The following is a 27,373-nucleotide window of genomic DNA, read 5'->3' on the forward strand; positions in this document are numbered from 1 at the left end:
GAGGCTCTAGTACCCTGTTGTACCACCTCTACCTTGGATACAAGATGTGATACAGGCAGGCATGGAGGCTCTAGTACCCTGTTGTACCGCCTCTAGCTTGGATACAAGATGTGATACAGGCAGGCATGGAGGCTCTAGTACCCTGTTGTACCGCCTCTAGCTTGGATACAAGATGTGATATGAAGGCTCTAGTACCTTGGTGTACCGCCTCTAGCTTGGATACAAGATGTGATACAGGCAGGCAAGAAGGCTCTAGTACCTTGTTGTACCGCCTCTAGCTTGGATACAAGATGTGATACAGGTGGGCATGGAGGCTCTAGTACCCTGTTGTACCGCCTCTAGCTTGGATACAAGATGTGATACAGGCAGGCAAGAAGGCTCTAGTACCTTGTTGTACCACCTCTACCTTGGATACAAGATGTGATATAGATAGGCATGGAGACTCTAGTACCCTGTTGTACCACCTCTAGCTTGGATACAAGATGTGATACAGGCAGGCATGGAGGCTCTAGTACCCTGTTGTATCACCTCCAGCTTGGATACAAGATGTGATACAGGCAGGCATGGAGGCTCTAGTACCCTGTTGTACCGCCTCTAGCTTGGATACAAGATGTGATACAGGCGGGCATGGAGGCTCTAGTACCCTGTTGTACCGCCTCTAGCTTGGATACAAGATGTGATATGAAGGCTTTAGTACCTTGTTGTACCGCCTCTAGCTTGGATACAAGATGTGATACAGGCAGGCATGGAGGCTCTAGTACCCTGTTGTACCGCCTCTAGCTTGGATACAAGATGTGATACAGGCAGGCATGGAGGCTCTAGTACCCTGTTGTACCGCCTCTAGCTTGGATACAAGATGTGATACAGGCAGGCATGGAGGCTCTAGTACCCTGTTGTACCGCCTCTAGCTTGGATACAAGATGTGATACAGGCAGGCATGGAGGCTCTTGTACCCTGTTGTACCGCCTCTAGCTTGGATACAAGATGTGATACAGTAGGCAGGCATGGAGGCTCTAGTACCCTGTTGTACCGCCTCTAGCTTGGATACAAGATGTGATACGGGGGCATGGAGGCTCTAGTACCCTGTTGTACCGCCTCTAGCTTGGATACAAGATGTGATACAGGCAGACATGAAGGCTCTAGTACCTTGTTGTACTGCCTCCAGCTTGGATACAAGATGTGATACAGGCGGGCATGGAGGCTGTAGTAGCCTGTTGTACCACCTCTAGCTTGGATACAAGATGTGATACAGGCGGGCATGGAGGCTGTAGTACGCTGTTGTACCACCTCTAGCTTGGATACAAGATGTGATACAGGCGGGCATGGAGGCTGTAGTACCCTGTTGTACCGCCTCTAGCTTGGATACAAGATGTGATACAGGCGGGCATGGAGGTTCTAGTACCCTGTTGTACCGCCTCTAGCTTGGATACAAGATGTGATACAGGCGGGCATGGAGGCTCTAGTACCCTGTTGTACCGCCTGTAGCTTGGATACAAGATGTGATACGGGCGAGCATGGAGGCTCTAGTACAATGTTGTACCACCTCCAGTTCGGATACGTGATGTGATACAGGTGGGCATAAATGTTCCATATGGTATCCTGCAGCATATCGCTCCACATTTGCTGTAACTGAGCCTCTAGATCATGCAAACTGGTAGGCTGTGGAAGTTGGCATCTCAGATGGTCCCATACGTGTTCTATTGGCAACAAATCTGGTGCCCGGGCAGCCACGGAAGTGTGACAATGTTGTGGGGGCTCCTGTGACCCCCTTGTGTGTGCGGCCGATCATTATCCTGCTGGAAGCCGCCATGAAAGGAACACATGTCTGCAGGATGTGCTGAATGTATCCATTGTCCCTCACCACTACTAGGGGTGACTGACTGTCATATTCGATGCCCCCAGACCATCACACCAGCAGGGGGCAGTGTGCAGCTCCACAGCAAAGGCAGGATTGAGGCGCTCACCCCGAGGTCTCCAGACACAAACATGGCTGTAGTCAGTGCCAAAACGAAACCTGAATTCATCGCTGAAGAAACCCGGTTCCTCCATAGCATCCAGTTTTATCACCTTGTGTGCCCTCACACATCCACTGGTCCCAACACCCCCTAACAGTCTGGTCAGACGCTCCTCTCTACTGGTGGTCTGTAGGGGGGGGTCCTGAGCCCGGTCACCTTGTGTGCCCTCACACATCCACTGGTCCCAACACCTCCTAACAGTCTGGTCGGACGCTCCTCTCTGCTGGCGGTCTGTAGGGGGCATCCTGAGCCCGGTCACCTTGTGTGCCCTCACACATCCACTGGTGCCAACACCCCTAACAGTCTGGTCGGACGCTCCTCTCTGCTGGCGGTCTGTAGGGGGCATCCTGAGCCCGGTCACCTTGTGTTCCCTCACACATTCACTGGTCCCAACACCTAACAGTCTGGTCAGACGCTCCTCTCTACTGGTGGTCTGTAGGGGGCGTCCTGAGCCCGGTCACCTTGTGTGCCCTCACACATCCACTGGTCCCAACACCCCCTAACAGTATGGTCAGACGCTCCTCTCTACTGGTGGTCTGTAGGGGGCGTCCTGAGCCCGGTCACCTTGTGTGCCCCCATCCACTGGTCCCAACACCTCCTAACAGTCTGGTCAGACGCTCCTCCCTACTGGTGGCCTGTAGGGGGCGTCCTGAGCCTGGTCACCTTGTGTTCCCCCATCCACTGGTCCCAACACCTCCTAACAGTCTGGACAGAACGGCCCGGTGGGGGACAATTCATCGAAACGACCCTCCAGCTTCTCACATCCCAATAATGCGCCCCCCTCTGTTAATGGGTGAAATCTCTTCTCTGCGTCGTAGAGGCGTCTAGTGGTCAACAAGCTCTACACAAGCGGAAGAAGAGATCACTACACACAAGGAGCCTCCGAGAGCCTCTTATAGGTCGGGGGGTGGGGGGGAACCCTTCTAGGGACTCCGGTGACAAGACCGTCCATCTAATCACCACAACTCTCATCATTTACAGATCTGCCTGAGATGGAACTGCATGCCGGGTTTTACAGCAAAATCGCCAACTTCTTTTAGTGGTACATTTTTTTTCCCATTCTTCCTGTTCCGTGACTGCGCTGTTTGTTTCGTTAAAAAAAAAACGGAAATCTAATGGAACGGAAGTGGACAGAAGGTCACAGCACAGCGCCAACTGTGTCCAGTACTGTAGATGAGTCCTAATTAAGTAAATGATGTTGAGCTGCAGTACCAGAAACAGCCACATACACGAGCGGCGCTGTGATGGATGCAGCAATGGTTCCTTCTCTCTACTTGTCACGGGGATTGCAAGTCTCAGACTGGCCCATTTATAAGCTTTCTTTACATATCATCCCTGTGATGCCTGCTGTCCTGCTTGCTGACTGTCTCCTCTCCCTACTGCAGGTGTGAACAGACATTTCCACATGATCTGCATTCGGGATAAGTTCAGCCAGAACATCGGCCGTCAGATCTCCTCCAAGGTGATCTGGGAGCATTTGCGCACCATGTACGACATGCAGGCCCTGGTGAGTACATCGGTGCCCGTAGGACTGGTAAGAAGTCTCTCCTCTCCCTGCCACTTCGAGGGTTAATCTATGTTTTTTTTTCTCGCAGCACGAGTCGGAGATCCTCCCCTTCCCGAACTCCGAGAAGAACTTTATTCTGCCCGAAGAGATAATTCAGGAGGTGAAGGAGGGTGAGTAGCCGAGGCGCCGTGTGCTCAGAACCATCTCTCCCATCCCCCGCTGACTTTATCCGGTCCCCGTTACTCTCTAGTTCCTGCTGCAACGATGACATCAACACCACCAGGGACATGTGACTCCTGCAGCCAATCACCAGCTCACGTCCGCCAACAATTAGCTGCAGTGGTGACAGCTGTGGCAGGAAGTAGAGAGCAGCGAGGACCGGGCATCGGCGCACCGGTGGGGATTGGTCAGATGACTACGACTGTTCTTGTTTTTACACCATCCTGAGTAAATGACAAACATTCTGGGGGACTGGTTAACCCCTTTAATACCAAAGCCGCAGTTCAAATCGGCCAATCCGCATTAGTCTGTCTCCCAGAACTCCGCGAGAAATGAAAGGATGTTGCCATCTCCCTAATAGCGGCCACTGCAGGACAAATCTGGTATTGCATGCAGGCAGTTAAAGGGGTGGTCTCGCGAAACCAAGTGGGGTTATACACTTCTGTATGGCCATATTAATGCACTTTGTAATATACATCGTGCATTAAATATGAGCCATACAGAAGTTATTCACTTACCTGCTCCGTTGCTGGCGTCCTCGTCTCCATGGTTCCGTCTAAATTCGCCGGTAGCTTGCTTTTTTAGACGCGCTTGCGCAGTCCGGTCTTCTCCATTCAGCACGAGCCGCTTCAGTGTGCTCCCCGCTACAGCTCTTCTGCGCATGCGCAGACGAGCTGTCACTGCTCGGGAGCGCGCTGGAGCGGCCATTCTGTACCATCCTCTGTTAGAGGAAGGTGCAGAGCTGCCGAGCTGTCCGGAGAAGCCGCCCAGCTGTCCCGAGAAGCCGCCCAGCTGTCCCGCCGTCCAGCTGTCCTGGTAAGTGATGGGCCGGGGGGGCTGCCGCTGCGCCGGGGGGCGGGGGGCTGCCGCTGCGATGGGGGGGGGGGGGCTGTCGCTGGGTCGGGGGGACTGCCGCTGTGATGGGGGAACTAGCGCTGTGCCGGGGGGGGGGGGGGGGGGGGCTGTCGCTGGGTCGGGGGGGCTGCCGCTGTGATGGGGGAACTAGCGCTGGGCAGGGGGGGGGGGCTGTCGCTAGGCCGGGGGGGGCTAGCGCTGGGCCGGGGGGGCTGTCGCTGCGCCGGGGGAACTAGCGCTGGGCCGGGGGGGGCTGTCGCTGGGCCGGGGGGGCTGTCGCTGTGATGGGGGAACTAGCGCTGGGCCGGGGGGGGCTGTCGCTGGGTCGGGGGGGCTGCCGCTGTGATGGGGGAACTAGCGCTGTGCTGGGGGGGGGGGGGGGGGGGGCTGTCGCTGGGTCGGGGGGGCTGCCGCTGTGATGGGGGAACTAGCGCTGGGCAGGGGGGGGGCTGTCGCTAGGCCGGGAGGGGCTGCCGCTGTGATGGGGGGGGGGCTGTCGCTTCGCCGGGGGAACTAGCGCTGGGCCGGGGGGGGGGGGCTGTCGCTGGGCCGGCGGGGGGGGGGCTGTCGCTGCGCCGGGGGAACTAGCGCTGGGCCGGGGGGGGGGGGGCTGTCGCTGGGCCGGGGGGGGGGGGGGGGCTGTCGCTGCGCCGGGGGAACTAGCGCTGGGCCGGGGGGGGCTGTCGCTGGGCCGGGGGGGCTGCCGCTGTGATGGGGGAACTAGCGCTGGGCCGGGGGGGGCTGTCGCTGGGCCGGGGGGGCTGCCGCTGTGATGGGGGAACTAGCGCTGGGCCGGGGGGGGCTGTCGCTGGGCCGGGGGGGCTGCCGCTGTGATGGGGGAACTAGCGCTGGGCCGGGGGGGGCTGTCGCTGAGTCGGGGGGGGGCTGCCGCTGTGATGGGGGGGGGGGGGGGCTGCGCCGGTTACCTTCTGCCTGGCGGTGGGTGACAGGTCGGCCGTGTTCACTCCAGGGGTCCGGTCGGCGGCTGCGGGGCGTCTGGTTGCCATGGAGACACAGCTGGTAGCGTCTCGGGAGCGCGCACGTCGGGCTACAGCAAGCGATGCGAAAAGAGCTGGCGGCCATCTTGGGAAAAAGTTTTATAAGTTGCTGAAACGCTGGAACGGTAAGTAGAAACCAGCTAGGAAAGTCATTTACAGGGGTAATTAGTAATGTATGTTTAATTAGGGGGACTGGGCAAAAAAAAAAATTCACTGCTTCCTCGAGACATCTCCTTTAAAGAGTAACTGCACTTTAAAAAATTTTGACAAATCTGAGCAACTTGTCAAAACTTTGATCAGTGGGGGTCCAGGAGTGGAGACCCCAACCGATCGCTGAAATAAAGCACTCTATTCCTTCCACTATCTTTGTTGCCTGTCCGCTCCTGAAGACGGACACTCAGATGTCTATAGACCCCTATGCATCCCTCTTCAGCTGCGGAGAGGAGCTGACAAGCAACAAGTCAGCTGAAGGGGCACAGCACTCAGAGAAGCACTGAAGCCCCTTCATTTCAGCGATCAGTGGGGGTCTCAGCACCCACACTCCCAATGATCAAAACTTTTGGCATATCACAGTTACTCCTTATCTGCCTGTAATACCAGATTTCTCCCGTAGCAGCCGCTGTAAGGAAGACGGCAACATTAGGTGAGTGCCACAGTCTCATCGCTGCATGCCAGACACAGCACCGTACATTGCATAGTGGCGGTGCCTGTTATAACACTTGAATGAAACTGAGCTGCTTTCATGCTATGTGACCGATGACCGTGATGTCACAGACCTGAGAAGAGGCCATGGCACTTACCCAAGCACCCCCGCCTCTTCAAACAACTGAACCCTCCACTGATCAGATATTAATGACCTATCCTGACCAAACGTCCTCAATATCCCGGAAACCCCCTTTAAATCAATAACCAGGTCTGCCAGAGCGAGGCTTCCCTCTACGGTGCCCAAATATTTAGGGTGGATTGTAAGGGGTTGCCAAGACAAAACCCATTATAATGGCATATGGACATCATAGAGGGGGTCTCCCGTCCCAGAAACCCCCTTGTTATATATGTGTAGTGCCAGTCTGTAACTTACATCTGGCCCGTCCGTGCATTGCATCGCCGGTATATAATGCTACAGTGGCCGTTGCTGGGTTAGAGAAGCCGGAGTGAGTCTTAATGATCTGCTACCTTTCTTGTCTCCATGGTAATTGTTAATGATGTCATATTAGGTAAAGTGATCACCGAAGATGACATCAAAGAAGAAATGAAGGACGACGTAGATCTGCACCCGGCGTCTGATGAAGGTGAGGCCGCTGCTTCCTTTATACTATGGGGATGTATCGATGCGTAATAAGGAAGGAGCGACGTTCTGGGAAGGCTGGGGGACGTTTCCGTGTCTTACAGTAACATCGGGTGCTTCTTATGTGCTTCCAGCCTTTACAAACTCCTCAACGGCGTCCGGGAAGACCGCAGACAAGCCGAGCAAAGAGAAGGAGAGGACGCTGTCGGAATCCGGCTCCAAAGAGGCTGGTGATAAGCGGAAGCGGAGCCGCCTCACCGAGAAGGTGGTCAACGCCAACAGCAACCCGTCCAGCCCCAATGCCAACAAGCGGAGACGTACGTAAGGAGGAGATCGTCCACCGGCTTATAGGATATCGTGACACGGCCTCAGGGCTTCTGGACTATTTCCTCGGATTGGTGATCGGCAGCCACATACATTTCGGGGAGCGGCCTCTGAAAAGTTGAGGTGGTTCTGTAAGGGTGACAGGATTCTCTGCAATCACTTGGCACAAACCGTTTCAGTTTGGGGGAAGGGGGCGGGGCCTCTGGTTTGGGTTTTTCTTAATTAGCTGTAGATAGGATAGTTAAAGGGGGAGTCCACATCCTAAATACGAGGATTTTGGAGGACCACACCTGCGAAGGGAGTGCATACATAAAGATCATGCCTGTGGGGGACTATGTACTCCTTAGGTGACCATCCAGAGTAAGGAGCAGGCAATGCTTATCCCATCCCCCACCAATAAAGATGAACATATATCTGCATATGCTATTTCAGTGGGGAGGTGGAGATAAGCGGCTTCAAGACGCACCTATTCGAGGGGAGCAAAAGTTCTGATCTAAAAGTCCGACCTGTCGTATCCGTGTTCCCCCTAGAGATTTAGCATAGAGACCAGAAGGAAGCTCCGCTGCCAACTCGGCTGAAAAAAGTGGAATTTCAATTTAAAGGGGTTGTCCAGGAGTTTTAAGGAATTGTATTAGACTCGACTTTTAGTCCCTATCCACAGAGTAGAGGAGGACTGACGGCATGATCTTTGGCACAGATCCACTATCGGATTTGGCCTTGTCAATGGGCAAAATTTGCATGCGGAATTCCGATGCAGAAATGAACATTTCCGCATCAAGACATGACACTTCTTGACGCAGCAGACACGATTTTCCCTATCAGAATTCTGCATGCAGATTTTGCTCATTGACAGGGCTAAATCTGTGCCAGAAGGACGTGGATTTTGACGCTGTTTTTAGAGGCGGAATTTATGCTGTCAATCTGCCGTATGAAAATACCCTCAGAGTCAAAATCCACACAAAGTCCAACATGTGACCGCACGCCTAAAGGGGTTCTCTGGGACTCTTAGTATTGATGACCTATCCTGAGGGACGGGGTCATAAGTAGATGATCAGTGGGGGGTCCACTACCCAGAATCCCCACTGATCGCTGGGCCCGCTGTCAGTATGGACTGTGGTGGAAGCAGCCAGCTGTCTGTAGTGCAGCCGCCCGGGTTGGTAATTGCAGGTACAACTGCCATTGAATTTAATGCAATACCAACCTTGGCCACTTTACTACAGACAGAGCTGTCTGCTTCCAGCTCTGCCCACTTTCAAAGAACTATTGATGACCTATTGTGAGGACTGGTCATCAATACTAAAGAGGTGGAAAACACCTTTCATTCCTGAGCCACTTTTCCTTTTTTTTTTTTCATTTTACTTTCTTCTTCTTCCAATTCTATAATTTCTTTTACTTTTCCACCAACTTATGAAAACCTGTTTTGTTTTTTTTTATAAATTGAGTTTTATTGCAGAATTTGTTATACCATATAATTCACTGAAAAACTTAAAACATTTTTTTTTCACATTTCATCCCACTTTTTAAAAAAGGAAAAACATAGCTTTATTCCCCATTTTTGGCGCCCATAATGTTCTTCCATCAGTGGCGCTCTGCGTGGGCTCGTTTTTGTGAGGCGAGCTGAAGCCGTTATTGGTGCCATTATGGGATCTGTACAACTTTTTGCTCAGTTTTCATTTCTGGGGTGATGCGACTCCGGCCCTGTGCATTCTTCTCGCAATCAAAAAGAGAAATTCTAAAATGTAACCTTTATTAATATTCTTGTAAAATAGCGTGTGCGCCTATACACACTCCTCATAGTAGTACAGTATTTATGGGTGCGCCCCTATACTCACTCTTCATAGTAGTACAGTATGGGTGCGCCCCTATACACACTCTTCATAGTAGTACAGTATTTATGGGTGCGCCCCTATACACACTCTTCATAGTAGTACAGTATTTATGGGTGCGCCCCTATACACACTCTTCATAGTAGTACAGTATTTATGGGTGCGCCCCTATACACACTCTTCATAGTAGTACAGTACTTATGGGTGCGCCCCTATACACACTCTTCATAGTAGTACAGTATTTATGGCTGCGCCCCTATACACACTCTTCATAGTAGTACAGTATTTATGGCTGCGCCCCTATACACACTCTTCATAGTAGTACAGTATTTATGGGTGCGCCCCTATACACACTCTTCATAGTAGTACAGTATTTATGGGTGCGCCCCTATACACACTCTTCATAGTAGTACAGTATTTATGGGTGCGCCCCTATACACACTCTTCATAGTAGTACAGTATTTATGGGTGCGCCCCTATATACACTCTTCATAGTAGTACAGTATTTATGGGTGCGCCCCTATACACACCCTTCATAGTAGTACAGTACTTATGGGTGCGCCCCTATACACACCCTTCATAGTAGTACAGTATTTATGGGTGCGCCCCTATACACACTCTTCATAGTAGTACAGTACTTATGGGTGCGCCCCTATACACACTCTTCATAGTAGTAGAGTATTTATGGGTGCGCCCCTATACACACTCTTCATAGTAGTACAGTATTTATGGGTGCGCCCCTATACACACCCTTCATAGTAGTACAGTATCTATAGGCGCGCCCCTATACACACTCTTCATAGTAGTACAGTATCTATAGGCGCACACTATTTTACAAGCATATTAATAAAGGTTACATTTTAGACCTTTTTTGGTTCTTCTCGGTGACCTCTACTATAAGGGGACTCTCCTGCCGCTGTGATTTCTTCTTCTCCTACAGCCTTTATTGGACATTTTAACATATTTTAATACTTTGTACTTTTATGGATACGGCAAAGACAATTTGTTTTTCTTTTTTTTTTCATGTTCTTTAGAGAGAAAAATATTGGAAGAGTAGTCTCTTTTTTGTTGTTTTTTTTTTTTAATTTAACTTATTTTTTCACATACGGGGCGATTATTGTTCAGAGCTGTCCGTTGGGAATATGCGTTCTATGTAAATGCATGCAGAGACTGAGCGAGAGTTGTTCAGTTTCTGCAGGCAGGTGGACGGGGGAAGAACGTTCTCCGTAGCCGCCCGAGCCCGCCTCCATGCTGGACACGCTCTGAGCGATGCCAGCAATACTCACGCTGTCGGGCGTCGTTTCCCTAACGGCGCATCCCGTGTAAACGGTGCTTTAATCTGAATGCTGCGGGCAGGGAAAAGCAGCATGGCCCGTTTCTGTGACTTGGAGCTCTGCGCCAAGTCAAACGTCAAGAACCTGGTCATAGAATCCCTTTAATAGGAATCCATGGCAAGCCTGGAAGTCATAGCAACCCATTGGCATCCTGCGAATGTGTTTAGGCTAACGGCTTAGATGTCACTGTCAAAATTGACAGCGGCATCTAAGTAGTTTAATGGCCCCGATCGGAACTAGCTGTGATTGTGATCCTTTCTGTCATTGGTCGTCAAGGGCTTAATCTCCTGGACAATCCCTTAAAGCTGTGCAGAGACATCGGATGCCAGTAGCACAACGAGTTAACGGGAAATCTCAGTGTTGTGAAAACTGATCATCATTCAAAGGCAAGGTGGGGCTGTGTCATGTACTTGCCGTCCCGTTCCTCTGTCCTGCTGCAATTATAGAGCACCTCCACATCCAACTTTGCAGCTCTTCTCATCCGTTTTCGGCCCCTTCCGGCAGTGGAAGGCGGCCCCATAATAGCGCTTATATAGCACTGTATGGGGTTGTGTTCAGCTACTGTAATTAGCCAAAAACGAACGACTGAGCAGAGGCTCCAAAGGCGAAAGAGCAGGTACTCTATAACGGTCACCCATTAGGATGTCATGGCACCACTGCAGCCGCTTGCAATTTTAGGACAATCACATTATAGTCTGCAGTCATTGGTCGCTGCAGTCACATGATCTCATTATGTATCACATGATATGGCGCCTGAATCTACATACTAAAGCAGTGGGGAGCAAAGCAGCAATTGAAGAGTTGGAGAAGGTTTAGATGAGGTTTGAATGAAAGGAAAAGCCCTTTAGGGGTCCCACACACTGGTGGTAGTCGGGAGGAGAGGTGCAGGTCGTCTTCACCGATCACTACTCTAATCTGGCTGACTCAGTGATGTTATAGATCGGCCATGGACAAGAGTTGACTAGCGCTCCCAGCATTCAATGTAGTCCTACTTCTTGTAGGCCGGCCAAGGTTACCTGTTGTCGGTATCCCTCAGCTGTAGTGGCCACCGGTGCCCCGTGCCTTGTATTTCATAGGGACTGTGTATTGGAAGTAGATTCTTAGAGGCTCGTCCTCAGGCAGGCGGTTCTCTAGAATGACCCCCAAAACTGATGCACAGGGTTGCAGCAATATTTAATGTTTTTAACGTTTTATAAGTGTTTTGTATATAAACCAGTTCCATAATGTCGTGTCCTGTACTTATTTCTTTATGGATACGTAGGGTTAATAGTAACGCTGTACCACCGCATCATGTAGACGTGAGCTTGGCTGTAGGTTATCGTTTGCTTACAATTTAAGGCACGAAAATAGGTGTTTCTGGAAAGTGACCATTTGGTTCCTGGCCAAATTCACCCCCAGGACTGGAGGGAGGGGGGGGGGAGGGGTTATACACCAACATGCCAATGATCACAGAACAAGAGTTAATATAATTTAGGACCCCCTCTAGCCCAGCAAAATGCAGCCATTTGACACTGCCTCCATTCCACAAGTGGATGGAAGATGTCTGGATGCCCCCCAAAGCTCTGTGGTATCTGTAGGGGCAGGATCTCGGCTACGAATAGACCTCTTCACTACATCCCATTAATGCTTGATTGGGTTCATCTTGGGTGAATGTGTCGGCTGCACCATTCATAGGAACTCGATCAAATGCTCCTCTAACCAGTTCTGGACAATATGGACCTGATGGCCTGGTGCATTATCCTGCTGGAATATCCCATCATTTTGGGCGTACATGAAGTCCATGAAGGGTTGCAAATGGTAACCAAGGAGTAAAATATAGTGGGCACCAGTTAGTGATGTGTTTAGGTAACCCAGTGCACCTAACCCATGCCATGAGAACACATCCTATACCAGTATGGAACCACCACCCGTCTGCACAGTGCCTTGTTGACAACTGGGCTCCAGGGGGTCTACACCTCACACAAACCCTACTATCATCCCGAAACAATTGGTACTATGACTCATCGGACTACATGATATGTTGGCGGTACTCTAGGGTCCAGTTATCAACCCCATGAGCCCAGGTGGGCTTCCATGGAAGCTAAAGAAAGCTACACTGACTTGCAGGATATATGTGTGTGGGGCCTCCTGCAATGGGAATGGAACGTCACATCCGCCTGGCGCGCACTATCATGCTTTGTTCCGATAATTCATGTCGCCTTGCCATGAGCCCGCTGGCCGGTGTTCAACCTCACAACTTGTATAGGCATGGGCGTTCCCGCGCCGGCCCCTGAGATAACGCCACTTCATCATCACTGTGCATACCGCCATCCCAGGACTTACAGTTTGGCTGAAGTGTATTACTTTGTGCCGTTCTTTCTCCCTTTCCTACTGCTGAACCCCTTGCTCCTGAGGATTCCCTGTAATGTTCCAAATTGGCACAATGTGCATCAGTCATCGACCGTGCATGCTGTGTGTAATGTCTTATACCATCCGAAGCCCGCTAAACTCTAGTGCTGCGTTGTAGTAGAAGAGTCCCCTTGGCCATCTTGAAAGTCCACTGAGGGGCCCAGAAGCAAGGGGATTGGCAGCAGCACAAGAAGAATGAATGGCACCAAGTAATAAACCTCAGCCGCTGCTCCCTGGACAAAGTTTTTCCTGGAACCAGAGAATTGCTTTCAGCTGCTGCAGCCTAGATGTTTTTTGAAATTAGGCAAAAAATGAAATTGCCTCTCCCATCCGTGGCTGTATCTGGTATTACAGCTCTGGGCCAGAGGACTAAGCTGCAACACCAGAAACAGCCTAAAGAGAGGTGTCTATAGAGCGAGGTACCCATCCAGTAAGGTTCGCCTTGACGTGGCAGATGGGCATACATGCAGTTGATCAAGTCGTTCACTAAGAACCTTGCGTTTTTATGCAGTTAGTATAAAAAACATTAATTTGTTTGCAGATACGTGTGTATGAGTGCTGAAGCACGTTTCTTACTGTATTTCTTACAGCCACGGCTTATTGTGCACCTTCACACTTAATTTATTTGTTGGGTGTGAAGACTTTTGCATTCTATATACAACACCAGAAACAACCATGGACTAAGGGTGAAATCTCTTCTCCTTTGTCACCTGAGGTTCTAGAAGTGTTTCTCACACACACACACACACACACACACACACACACACACCCCTCTCGGAGTCTCCTTGTGTGTAGTGACCTCTTCCGCTTGTGTAGAGCTTGTTGGCCACTAGAAGCCTCTACGACGCAGAGAAGAGACTTCACCCAGTTTGAGAGGGGCGCATTATTGAGATGTGAGAAGCTGATGGTCGTATCGATGAATTGTCCCCCACCGGGCCGTTCTGTGCAGACTGTTAGGAGGTGTTGGAACCAGTGGATGTGTGAGGGCACACAAGGTGACCGGGCTCAGGATGCCCTGATAGACCACCAGTAGAGAGGAGCGTCTGACCCAGCTGTTAGGGGGTGTTGGGACCAGTGGATGTGTGAGGGCACACAAGGTGACCGAGCTCTGGATGCCCTGATAGACCACCAGTAGAGAGGAGCGTCTGACCCAGCTGTTAGGTGTTGGGACCAGTGGATGTGTGAGAGCACACTAGGTGACCAGGCTCAGGATGCCCCCTACAGACCACCAGTAGAGTGGAGCGTCTGACTCGGCGTTGGGACCAGTGGATGTGTGAGGGCACACAAGGTGACTGAGCTCTGGATGCCCTGATAGACCACCAGTAGAGAGGAGCGTCTGACCCGGCTGTTAGGTGTTGGGACCAGTGGATGTGTGAGGGCACACAAGTTGACCGGGCTCAGGATGCCCCCTACAGACCACCAGTAGAGAGGAACGTCTGACCCGGCTGTTAGGTGTTGGGACCAGTGGATGTGTGAGGGCACACAAGTTGACCGGGCTCAGGATGCCCCCTACAGACCACCAGTAGAGTGGAGCGTCTGACCCGGCGTTTAGGTGTTGGGACCAGTGGATGTGTGAGGGCACACAAGGTGACTGAGCTCTGGATGCCCTGATAGACCACCAGTAGAGAGGAGCGTCTGACCCGGCTGTTAGGTGTTGGGACCAGTGGATGTGTGAGGGCACACAAGTTGACCGGGCTCAGGATGCCCCCTACAGACCACCAGTAGAGTGGAGTGTCTGACCCGGCGTTTAGGTGTTGGGATCAGTGGATGTGTGAGGGCACACAAGGTGACTGAGCTCTGCATGCCCTGATAGACCACCAGTAGAGAGGAGCGTCTGACCCGGCTGTTAGGTGTTGGGACCAGTGGATGTGTGAGGGCACACAAGTTGACCGGGCTCAGGATGCCCCCTACAGACCACCAGTAGAGTGGAGCGTCTGACCCGGCGTTTAGGTGTTGGGACGAGTGGATGTGTGAGGGCACACAAGGTGACCGGGCTCAGGACGCCCCCTACAGACCACCAGTAGAGTGGAGCATCTGACCAGACTATTAGTAGGTGTTGGGACCAGTGGATGTGTGAGGGCACACAAGGTGACCGGGCTCAGGACGCCCCCTACAGACCACCAGTAGAGAGGAGTGTCTGAACAGACTGTTAGGAGGTGCTGGGACCAGTGGATGTGTGAGGGCACACAAGGTGATAGGGCTCAGGACGCCCTCTACAGACCACCAGTAGAGAGGAGCGTCTGACCAGACTGTTAGGAGGTGTTGGGACCAGTGGATGTGTGAGGGCACACAAGGTGACCGGGCTCAGGGCGTGCCCCCTACAGACCACCAGTAGAGAGGACCATCTGATCGACAAGTGTGAGCAACTGTTTCGTTTTCCGCAATCTGGAGACAGGGGGCGCCATTGTTACACCCCGGTGTCTGTCCAAACTATGACTATGTGCTTGGCTGAAGGACATTTGGTTTCACGGCCCCCATTACATGTGCGGCCTCTGACACCCACCGTCGCCTCCATTTGCAGTAGAGCCGTAAATGATGAAACTGGATGCTCCGAAGGGGAATCGGGTTGTCTTCAGTAACAAATGGTCTGGGGGTCCATCGCATACGACAGTCGACCACCCCTAGTAGTGGTACGAGGGACAATGACAGCTCAGCGATATGTTCAGGACATCCTGCAGCCACATGTGTTCCTCTCATGACAGCTTCCAGCAGGATAATGCTCGACCGCACACACAAGGGGGTCACAGGAGCCCCCACAACATTGTCACACTTTCGTGGCTGCCAGTCACCAGATTTATCAAAGCTCCTCAAGGAATGGAGGCAAATCCCTCCACACATCTATGGGAATTTGGTGGGAAGCAGCTGAGGAGGGTTTCTGCAGGTATTGAGGCCAAAGGCAGCCAACACCGGCCTGAGAAATGGGAATAAAATCCAATTTAATCACCTATGTGTCCCAATACTTCTGTCAGATCAGTCAACAGCAACTTGCTTACAGTTTCCAGGTCACAAGAGAAGGTTTTACTTCTGCAGTGCAGGTAGAATGAGCTACAAAATACAAAAACAGCCTTGAACTTTGTCTCTAACTGAGGAGAGCAGAGGAGGAGGAGGGCCGATCGGTAACCTGAGATCCTCGGCCCTTGGAATTCTTGCTCTCCTGAGTTTCACTTTCTGTTACTGTGAGATGGGACAGAAGAGCACAAAATCTAAGAGAAGGGTCTCTCCCCAAGGTCATGCACATTGGGAGCCGGACTACGACTCCACCTGGGAAGAGGAAGAGGAGGAGGGAAGACCCAGCAAACAGAAGAAGCAAGTAAAACCGGTAATCTGAAGAGTTAGTGTGGAGACAAGCGGGGTCCATATAACACTGTCACCCCAATACTGTGATGTACCCCATGGGGAAACTGTGGCTGCTGCTAGAAATACAACTCCCAGCACGCCGGCTGTCATAGCATGCGACTTTGCCACAGTTTTCTCGCAAGAAAGACAATAAGACTTTCTAATGGTAAGAACGCATTGCATCGCACGAAAATCGCAAGTTCGTGTGTTGCGATAAAACGAAGGCTCCATAGGTAAACACGGGCAATTAAAAAAGAGCAAAACATAGAAAAATTGCTATGCTGAGATTTTTTTTCCCCCACACAACATCGCATGACTGAAAACACTGCAAATGTAAAGGAAACCATTGAAAAGCGTGAGTTTCAGAATTCTGTTTTCACGGGCAATTTTATCGCCCGTGTGAAACCGGCCTTGTTGCTGTATTTTTGGGTGGTGAAATGAACAAAAAAAGCATTTTGGCTCAGTTTTATTTTTTTTTTTATAGCATTTGCCGTGCAAGATACAGAGTGTTCAATTTATTGTACGGGTCCTTACGGATGCAGGGATACCAAACATGTAAATGCACAAAAAGATTTTAGTTTTTACGACCCTGTGGGGGGTTTGAACCTGTGATGCAATGATCACACTAATAATACATTGCAGTACCGCTTTACTGCAGTGCATTATTGCTTCTCAAAGCGATCACAGGAGATGGCAAGATGTTTGGTTGCCCTTAGCCAGGACTGATGATGTCACAGAGGGAGCACCCTTCCTCTGTGAACACTTTACATTGCATGTTCTCACCAATCCCTCTGGCACATTCTAATAGACTGTTGTCATATGCATAGTACAATGCTCTACAGAGGTAATCTGATCTCATCTTCAAGGACCCTTGAGGGACTAAAAAAATAGTGTAAAAAAATCAAGAGTTTAATTTAAAGGGAACCCACCAGGTATTTTGTGCTATCCTCATTGAGGGCAGCATAAAGTAGTGACAGACATGCTGACTTCAGTGGTAATGTGCAGTGGTGTTTAAGAACTTACAGCTTGTTCCTGCAGCACCAGCAAGAAAAGAGTACCGTATATTCATGAGGATCTAGTGGCCCCGTCCATCCACACTGCATACTGAGAGAACTGGACTCATCTCTTGCTGGGAGCTGCAGGAACAAGCCGTAAGTTCTTAAACACCACTGCCCATTACCCTATAAGTGACCACTGAAATAAGCCTGTCTGTCCCTACTTTATGCTGCCCTCAATGAGGATAGCATCTAGTTAAAAAAAAATACACATTTTTGCCCACAAAATCCCTTTTTAAATTGATAAAATACTAAAACAAGTACAATAGAAACACATAATAGTACTACCACGCTGGTGGCCTGGGAAAGGGGGAAATATACCTGTATAACAAATATGGCAGCATGCGAAGTCCACAGCTCTACAGGGTCACAATGAGGAGGACTTCAGAGCGTTGGCACGTGTGGCTCAGCTTCTTCTCTGTCTCCCACAGGTACATTTACGAGATCCAAGATCCATTACAGCGAGGAGCCTCCAGATGTACAGACGCGGATACCCACAAAACAGAGGACCCCCAATGGTACATCTACCTGCTGTCAGGGACGATCACAGAACACAGGGGTCTCCTTCATGCTGATGGATTGGGCCAGTACAGAAGGACACAAAAATATCTAATCACACTGACGACCGAATACGCAGCAGATACTCATTGTCTGAGACAATACCCTCCCCTAGAAGTTGTCGGATGAATGCAATTTCCTGTGTGATTGTAACGCTGATACAAGTGATCATAATATCAGAGCAAAAGGATCATTTATTGTTGAGAACCGACCCCTTGTAGGAAGGCTCTAGTACCCTGTTGTATGGCCTCCAGCTTGGATACAAGATGTGATACAGGCAGGCATGGAGGCTCTAGGACCCTGTTGGGCTGCCTCTACCTTGGATACAAGATTTGATATGGGTGGGCATGGAGGCTCTAGTATCCTGTTGGACCACCACTAGTTTAGATACAAGATGTGATTTGGGGACATGGAGGCTCTAGTACCCTGTTGTACCGCCTCTAGCTTGGATACGAAATGTGATACAGGCAGGCATGGAAGCTCTAGTACCCTGTTGTACCGCCTCTAGCTTGGATACAAGATCTGATATGGGTGGGCATGGAGGCTCTAGTACCCTGTTGGACCACCACTAGCTTAGATACAAGATGTGATTTGGGGGCATGGAGGCTCTAGTACACTATGTATTCTGTATGGTATCCTGCAGCATATCACTCTACATTTGCTGTAACTGAGCCTCTAGATCGTGCAAACTGGTAGGCTGTGAAAGTTGACATCTCAGATGGTCCCATACATGTTCTATTGGTGATAAATCTGGTGACCAGACAGGAAAATGAAGTCACTACACAAAAGGAGCCTCTTATAGGCCAAGGGTGGAACCACTTTTAGGGCCTGAGGTGAAAACACCATTCGTCTAATCACGTCACAACTCTAATCAGAAGACCACCTGTCTGTGAGTGATGAGTGACTGTGTGAGTTACATGTGATGATGTCACCATCATGTGATCAATCACCGGGGGCTCTGCCCCTGATCACACGATGGTGATGTCATCACATGTCCTAAATCATGCAGAGCCTGACGCGTATTATTAAATTCCACAACACTTCTGCTAGATTCGCAACCTGATTGGTTATTTGGGTTGGCTGATTCACAGTGATTAGTTGTTTGGGTTGGGTTGAGCAGAAGTGTTGTGGAATATAAAAATATGCAAGCCTGACAGCAGTCTTGTGCTTACACTGTCATGTGATCAGGGGTGGAGCTCAGAGCCTCGCTGACTGATCTCATGACGGTGACATTATCACAGGTCCTGTAAGCATACGGCTGCTGTCCGGCTCTACTGGTTTAGGACCTGTGACCAACTTCAATCCCTTTCACTATATTATATTAGTAAGTGGCGCCACCAGAAACGCCGGTACTAGTCATTTATATACCTACCTGAGATGTAACTGCCGTCCCTGTTTTGCAGCAAAACGCCTACTTTTTCTAGGGCCGCGATTGCTTTTGACAAAGAGTGTACATTAGAGCGGGTCCCCTTTAAGATCTCTTAGGCTGGGTTCACACAGAGCAGATTTGCTGCGGTTTTGCCACTTTTTTTTGCTGCAGTTTTGCCGCAGAAGAACTGCTTCTGCGGCAAAACCGGTTCAAAGATTAATTTTGGCTTACTGATTTTCTTGCGGAAAAATCCGCTTTTTTTTCCGCAGCGCTTTTTTACTTTTTGCCACGGATTTTGCTGCGTCCATAGAGGTCTATGGACAAAAAAGCGCTGCGGAAAAGACAGAAGAATGGACATGCTGCGTCTTGAAAAACCGTGCCGCAGTTCCATTTCCGCACTGCGGCTGTGCGGAAAAAATCCGTCCTGTGAGACCAGCTTTTTGCCAAAACTCATTTGTGCTGCATTGCACTGCAAACGCAGCGGTTTTGCCTCAGTGCGGATATGCAACGGCAAAACCGCAGCAAATCCGCACTGTGTGAACCCAGCCTTAAGCTAAAGTTTACTTCTGTTTTGTGCAGTTAATTTTGAAAATTAGTAACATTGTTTGTTTTTTCATCCTCTTAGAAAGTTAGAACAAAAACACAGTCGTCCTCCTCGTCACTAGCGGACTGCTTCGGTGGTGACAACGGTGATAAAAACAACTCCTACTATAGGGTAAGTTCAGTAATCCAGTCTAACAGCGCAGACCTCAGCTGGACTAAAGTGCGCCGCATTCATCACAGTGGATTATTCCAGATGATCAATCAGTCGCGTCTTTAGACTTTCTCATCCAACTTTACACCACCTATCAGTCATCTTACGACAAACATTGAAGCAAAATTTTGGTGCATTTTTTGCACTCTTAAGCCACGCCCCCAAAGACGTAAAAGCTTTATGAAAGTATCTAAATAGTTTTGTGGTTTTGCTCGCACAATTCTGCCATCGTCATTTCCACATCAGAATCCATAATTAGGCCTGTGGATTTTGGTGCAGATTTTCCCACGTGGCAGAATACTCTGCAGCGTTCCGCGGAATATTCCTTTCTGGATGAAAAAAACAAAGCAAAATTCAATTCTTGTTGATGCGGTTCTTTGCACCGATCTGCATGTGGAATTTCTCGCGTCAATGGGCAAAATATGTGCATAGAATTTCATCGCGGAAACAAGCATTTCCATTAACAGGGCAAAATTCTGCGTGTGGCTCTACGCCAAAAAACGCAGTAGTTGATGCAGTATTTTTGAGGCGAAATTCACATGGAAAATTCCTCCGTGAAAAAACTATTAGGGGTTGATCCAGGGATTAGTCTGATTGCCATTAGGGAGTCGGGAAGGAATTTTCCCCCAAAAGGGCTAATTGGCTCCTGCTCTTGGGGTTTTTTGCCTTCCTCTGGATCAACAACACAGGAGGATAGACAGGCTGAACTAGATGGACATTGTCTTCTTTCGGCCTTACATACTATGTTACCATATTACCCTGAGGGTACTTCAAATATTGCGGATTTGGTGCAGATCTGTACCAAAGACATGTCAAAATCTACATCAGTGTAGTGGGCAGTGTCAGCCATATTAGCTGTCATGGCGCTAAATTCTTAGCGACCCAGAAGCTCCTCCCACTCTCCCTATCTATGAAACACAGCAGATACCCCTCCCACCATGTCCGTAAGGCGTGAAACACGACAAGATGTTCAAACAGGTGTTATAATTTTGCTAAAAACCGGGAAACTTTTAAGGCCAGTGATTGGCTGCAGTGGTCATGTGTTGTCGTTGTGACATCATTGCTGGGTCAATAAAGCCCGGCAGAGAACCACAGCGGCGGCAGCAGCGCTGGATCTAATTGAGGAGGAAGGCTTGTTTTATTTTTTTAATGCTTGTTCTCACTATTGCCTGGTTTTTGGGTGAGATTGGACAACTGTGTTAATTCATTTAAGACATAGGATGTAGCTCATTTCTTTTCCGACTTGGATATCACTAGAGCTAGTCATGACTTTGTGGTCCATGATGCATTGCGGCATTGTTCCTTCATCACCTCTGTGTTCTTCTTCCTAGGAGGAGACGTCAGACCTTACACCCAATCTGGACTTCTATCAAAACAAGACGCCATTCAAGCCGAATGGTCAGTGTGGGTTGGGTGGCAAAGATCCTACTAAGCCATTGCTTGGTTATAGACTATGTTAACAAAAGTATTGCCCCCCCCCCCCTTCCCCCACCAATCCTGTGCGGTCAGGTGATGTGTGAGCATTAGGTATAAAGGAGAGGATCACACAGGGGTTTGGTGGTGGGATGACACCAGGTGTAGAGCTCACAATGGGGTCTGGTAGGGGGATGTCACCAGGTGTAGAGCTGACAGCGAGGTTGTTGGTGGGATATTACCAGGTGTAGAGATGACAATGGGGTCTGGTGGTGGGATGTCACCAGGTGTAGAGCTGACAACGGGGTCTGGTGGTGGGATGTCACCAGGTGTAGAGCTGACAGCGGGGTCTGGTGGGGGGATGTCGCCAGGTGCAGAACTGACAACAAGGTTTGGTGGTGGGATGTCACCAGGTGTAGAGCTGACAACAGGGTCTGGTGGTGGGATGTCACCAGGTGTAGAGCTGACAACGGGGTCTGGTGGTGGGATGTCACCAGGTGTAGAGCTGACAACGGGGTCTGGTGGTGGGATGTCACCAGGTGTAGAGCTGACAACGAGGTTTGGTAGTGGGGTGTCACCAGGTGTAGAGCTGACAACGGGGTTTGGTGGTCGGATGTCACCAGGTGTAGAGCTGACAACGGGGTCTGGCGGGGGGATGTCACCAGGTGTAGAGCTGACAATGGGGTCTGGTGGTGGGATGTCACCAGGTGTAGAGCTGACAACGGGGTTTGGTGGTCGGATGTCACCAGGTGTAGAGCTGACAACGAGGTTTGGTAGTGGGATGTCACCAGGTGTAGAGCTGACAACGGGGTTTGGTGGTGGGATGTCACCAGGTGTAGAGCTGACAACGGGGTTTGTTGGTCGGATGTCACCAGGTGTAGAGCTGACAACGGGGTCTGGTGGGGGGATGTCACCAGGTGTAGAGCTGACAATGGGGTCTGGTGGTGGGATGTCACCAGGTGTAGAGCTGACAACGGGGTTTGGTGGTCGGATGTCACCAGGTGTAGAGCTGACAACGAGGTTTGGTAGTGGGATGTCACCAGGTGTAGAGCTGACAATGGGGTCTGGTGGTGGGATGTCACCAGGTGTAGAGCTGACAACGGGGTTTGTTGGTCGGATGTCACCAGGTGTAGAGCTGACAACGGGGTTTGGTGGTGGGATGTCACCAGGTGTAGAGCTGACAACGGGGTCTGGTGGGGGGATGTCACCAGATGTAGAGCTGACAGCGGGGTCTGGTGGTGGGATGTCACCAGGTGTAGAGCTGACAACGGGGTCTGGTGGTGGGATGTCACCAAGTGTAGAGCTGACAACGGGGTTTGGTGGTGGGATGTCACCAGGTGTAGAGCCGACAATGAGGTTTGGTGGTGGGATGTCACCAGGTGTAGAGCTGACAACGGGGTCTGGTGGTGGGATGCCACCAGGTGTAGAGCTGACAACGGGGTCTGGTGGTGGGATGACACCAGGTGTAGAGCTGACAACGGGGTTTGGTGGTCGGATGTCACCAGGTGTAGAGCTGACAACGGGGTTTGGTGGTGGGATGTCACCAGGTGTAGAGCTGACAACGGGGTCTGGTGGTCGGATGTCACCAGGTGTAGAGCTGACAACGGGGTTTGGTGGTGGGATGTCACCAGGTGTAATAAAATCCAATTTTATCCCCTTCTATGTGTCCCAATACTTCTGTGTATATGTAGAGAAAATAGGTAGCGGTGGCACCTTCTATGCTGTCACCGCTACCTATTTTCTGTGGATGAAGTGGACCTTGGGATCGGATCCTTTTGGTGACTGGGCATCATAAACCCGTCCTACCATATTATGGTGAGGAAGCTGTGCTGCTGGCAAACTTCTGTTTATTAACCTAGTGTATATGTGTCCTAGAAAGCTGCATCGCCACCAACATGGCTGTCATGGGTCATCACAGCATTCCCAGGATACTGAGGGACAAGGTTATAAGACGGACATAAGTTGTGACCTGCTCTTTGTTTCACAGGGGTGAAGATTCAGGAGCTGCTTACTAACTGGAGGTGCGACTACGACAGGCTGGAGAAGACTCACACCTACATCCAATGGTGTGTTACTCAAAACTAACAGTTATGGCGGCCGTTCTAGCGCCGGCGGAGGACTAGATATGTATGATCAGGCAGCCTTGTATCCTCCCCCTCATCTTCTTCTCTTTTCTATAAGGCCTCATGCACACGGGCATATACAATACAAGTATGAAAAATTTGAAAAAGGCACTTTCACGACATCTATATGTGCATTTTGGGGGCGTATGCGTGTTTTTTAACATCCGTGTTGTATTCGAATTTCACGGGTAATTTCAGTCCTTGATACCAAATTAGAAGATGCTGCCATTTTTTTTTTTGTGTTAGTAAAAACCGCATGTCTGAATGCACCAATTTAATTTAATGGGTCTCTAATCAGTCAGTAAAATATATGGACAGAAAATATGCCCATCTGAATGGGCCCTAAGTGTCAGTCTTTACTGTAGTTCTGGAATTATAGTCATAAACCAGGGAGAAGAGAATTCTAGTTCCGTCCCATATGCAAGGTATGACATTATGGAAAGAAGGTGGTGATCTACTACTGCTTCATATCTTACTCCTATGCGATGACCACTGGAAGGTGCCATAGTGCAGACCACTGGAAGGTGCCATAGTGCAGACCACTGGAAGGTGCCGTAGTGCAGACCACTGGAAGGTGCCATAGTGCAGACCACTGGAAGGTGCCGTAGTGCAGACCACTGGAAGGTGCCGTAGTGCAGACCACTGGAAGGTGCCGTAGTGCAGACCACTGGAAGGTGCCGTAGTGCAGACCACTGGAAGGTGCCGTAGTGCAGACCACTGGAAGGTGCCGTAGTGCAGACCACTGGAAGGTGCCGTAGTGCAGACCACTGGAAGGTGCCATAGTGCAGACCACTGGAATTGTCGTAGTGCAGGCAAACTGGAAGGTGCCGTAGTGCAGGCAACTGGAAGGCGTAGTAGTGCAGGCAAACTGGAAGGTGTAATAGTGCAGACCACTGGAAGGTGTAGTAGTGCAGACCACTGGAAGGTGCCGTAGTGCAGGCAAACTGGAAGGCGAAGTAGTGCAGGCCACTGGAAGGTGTAGTAGTGCAGACCACTGGAAGGTGTAGTAGTGCAGACCACTGGAAGGTGTAGTAGTGCAGACCACTGGAAGGTGCCGTAGTGCAGACCACTGGAAGGTGCCATAGTGCAGACCATTGGAAGGTGCCATAGTGCAGACCACTGGAAGTGTCATAGTGCAGGCAAACTGGAAGGCGCCGTAGTGCAGTCAAACTTGAAGGCGTAGTAGTAGAGGCCACTGGAAGGTGTAGTAGTGCAGACCACTGGAAGGTGTAGTAGTGCAGACCACTGGAAGGTGCCGTAGTGCAGACAACTGGAAGGCGCCGTAGTGCAGGCAAACTGGAAGGCGTAGTAGTGCAGGCCACTGGAAGGTGTAGTAGTGCAGGCCACTGGAAGGTGTACTAGTGCAGACCACTGGAAGGTGTAGTAGTGCAGACCACTGGAAGGTGCCGTAGTGCAGACAACTGGAAGGTGCCGTAGTGCAGACAACTGGAAGGTGCCATAGTGCAGACCACTGGAAGGTGCCATAGTGCAGACCACTGGAAGGTGTAGTAGTGCAGACCACTGGAAGGTGTAGTAGTGCAGACCACTGGAAGGCGCCGTAGTGCAGACAAACTGGAAGGTGCAGTAGTGCAGCCTCAGGTTCACCATATTGTATTTTTTTCTTTTTGCATTATAGGCTTTTTCCATTACGGGAACCAGGTACAAATTCAAGTGCCAAACCCCTGACCCTGCATGAGATCCAGGTACCTGACCCTGATACCGTGTCCCTCTGGCTCAGAGACATAGCCTGGGGCCCTATGTAAGATCTGTAGCAGGGCCGGTCCGCCAACACCCATCTACTGCTTATGTGGTAGAAGGACCCTAGGGGCCAATGCAACGCCGCCCCCCCCCCCCCCCCCCCCTATGACAAACTCCCAGCCCCATATTTTTTCCTATATTACTAAATTCTGAAATGCTTTCCAGATCATGAGGCGGGACAGAGACGTCATGCGGAGGTTTCTTGCGGCGTACAGGCTCATGCTGGGATTTTATGGCATCGAACTCCAGGATGATGAGACTGGGAAGGTGAGGAGAGCCGAGAACTGGAGGGAGAGATTCCACAACCTGAACAAGTGAGTGATTATCACTATATCATCCATCCATTCTCTGCCTTGCTTCCTTCTGCCGATGCCAAATCCTTAATTCCCTCAACTTGTTTCTTCCTTCCTTATATAGTAACATAGTATTTAAAGCTGAAAAAAGACCCCCGTCCATCCAATTACTTCCCCCCGCCCCACCCCCAATGTTGATCCAGAAGAAACAAAAAAAACCAATGAGGGTTTTAGAGGGAAAAAATTCCTTCCCGACTCCAATCTGGCAATCAGAATAATCCCCGGATCACCGACCCTCCTGATGTAATCAGCGATATAACATGTAATATTATTACACTTCAGGCCCCTCTTACACTCTTATTGAGTTCGCCATCACCACGTTCTCAGGCAGAGAGTTCCACAGTCTCACTGCTCTTACAGTAAAGAATATCATTAGGAGAGATCTCTGTACTGACCCCTGATATATTAATACATATATAAACCCGCCAATAACAGCGGAGCGGGACAGCTCTCTGATGTGTATTGATGCAGCTTAGCTTTCCCACAACAAATCTTATTGGGGGAAAGCAGAATAGGAGACGTTTAATATTAGCGCCCGATCCTTCCGGTATTCAGGAGATAAGCCCCCGCTAGAGCCGCTTTACACAGAAGGATTAGAGTTTTAAAAAAATCATTGAATTGTGCGAAAATAAAGGATAATTGTTCAGTGTAGCCGCGGCCAACCAGTAAAAAAATTACGAAAAAATGTAAATGATTATCTGCGCGTGTAAACGGACATCGTCATCGGTCATCGTTTGCTCTAACGATTAACTGCTCCATGTACAAGGACCCTTACCTCCCTAAACACCCAGCTGAACCGTTCATGTGTCTGCTAGAGCCGAGGTTTGTCCGATAGCATGTGAAGGTATGTGGCCACCTTAAAGCACAGGAGCGGCTTCCGACTGCGCCCTGTGCAGCAGCAGCATGCATGTCACAGGCAGAGTGAGGCCCCACCCCCTGCAGAGTGAGGCCCCACCCCCTTATCCATTCTCCTCCCTGGATATATAGACAGACAGGATTTTTCTCTCTGTTCACAGCCGCAGCCACAACAACCTGCGGATCACCCGCATCCTGAAGTGCCTGGGGGAGATGGGCTTCAGCCACCTACAGGCTCCTCTGGTCAGGTTCTTCCTGGAGGAGACCTTGTGTAACAACTACTTACCTAACGTGGGGAGGAGCGTCCTGGACTACTTCATGTTCACCGTGAGGGACAAGCAGGAGCGCAGGAAGCTGGTGCGCTACGCCTGGGAGAACTACAAACCCCAGGAACAGTTTGAATGGGGGCCGGTGGAGAAACTGCGAAATTACAGAAATGGGAATTGGACTGGGAGTTGAGGAAGGGGTGGGGAGGGTGTGTGGGGGGGTACAAGTAGCAAAAGGAAGTTAAGTACATAATTGAGGTAGGCAAATCCATAGCAGCTAATCCAATTCTGGATATAAAGATTCTCAAGTCTCTTTTTCCGATCCTGGCCGCTCCGCCCCCGATCACTGAGCGATCCTCACTTCTGTGTGAAAGCACTGGAACGGCTGTCAGGTATTAATGCTGATGTGTAAAAGGACCTTAAGGGGCAGACCAATCTATGTTAACTGATGACCTATCCCCTGATTAGCGATAATGCATCATAGTAGAGAAGTACTGCAGTGTATTATCAGGGCGATTGTAGAATCCCAGGTTTCCTGTAGGAAATGTATTTAAAAAATTTAAATTATTTTTAAAAAATGTAAAATAAAAACTTTTGTGAACTTTGCCCTCTTTGTTTAGAAAAAAAAGTGTAAAAACTCACATGCTGGGCATCATCACATCTGCAATAACCCGTACATTGTTTTTTCCTGCGCAGCAAACACTACACAAAAATGCAAGAAATAGAGCCAAATTGCTTTTTTTGTTCACCTACCAAAAAGGCAATAAAAGTCCAAAAAGCCA

General features: G+C 50.1%; 2 protein-coding genes across 2 annotated transcripts in view; both read left to right on the forward strand.

Moving 5' to 3' along the window:
• Nucleotides 1-11,587, forward strand: part of MRGBP (MRG domain binding protein) — a 15,082-nt gene extending 3,495 nt beyond the window's left edge. Inside the window, exons 2-5 of the mRNA XM_066588114.1 lie at nt 3,401-3,522; nt 3,611-3,692; nt 6,809-6,883; nt 7,014-11,587. Of these exons, the coding sequence (XP_066444211.1) occupies nt 3,401-3,522; nt 3,611-3,692; nt 6,809-6,883; nt 7,014-7,204 (470 nt within the window). The 3' untranslated portion in view covers nt 7,205-11,587. The remainder of the gene's footprint in view (nt 1-3,400; nt 3,523-3,610; nt 3,693-6,808; nt 6,884-7,013) is intronic.
• A 4,331-nt stretch (nt 11,588-15,918) lies between these two features.
• Nucleotides 15,919-26,784, forward strand: LOC136587900 (opioid growth factor receptor-like). The gene is made up of 8 exons (XM_066586706.1): nt 15,919-16,070; nt 17,574-17,660; nt 19,695-19,784; nt 21,155-21,221; nt 23,224-23,302; nt 24,996-25,062; nt 25,283-25,431; nt 26,487-26,784. Exons 1-8 carry the CDS (start codon nt 15,933-15,935, stop codon nt 26,782-26,784), a joined length of 975 nt encoding a protein of 324 aa, XP_066442803.1. The 5' UTR covers nt 15,919-15,932.
• The last annotated feature ends 589 nt before the right edge of the window (nt 26,785-27,373 follow it).

The sequence above is a fragment of the Eleutherodactylus coqui genome, chromosome 13 (genome assembly GCF_035609145.1).
Source record: "Eleutherodactylus coqui strain aEleCoq1 chromosome 13, aEleCoq1.hap1, whole genome shotgun sequence".
Taxonomy (NCBI): domain Eukaryota; kingdom Metazoa; phylum Chordata; class Amphibia; order Anura; family Eleutherodactylidae; genus Eleutherodactylus; species Eleutherodactylus coqui.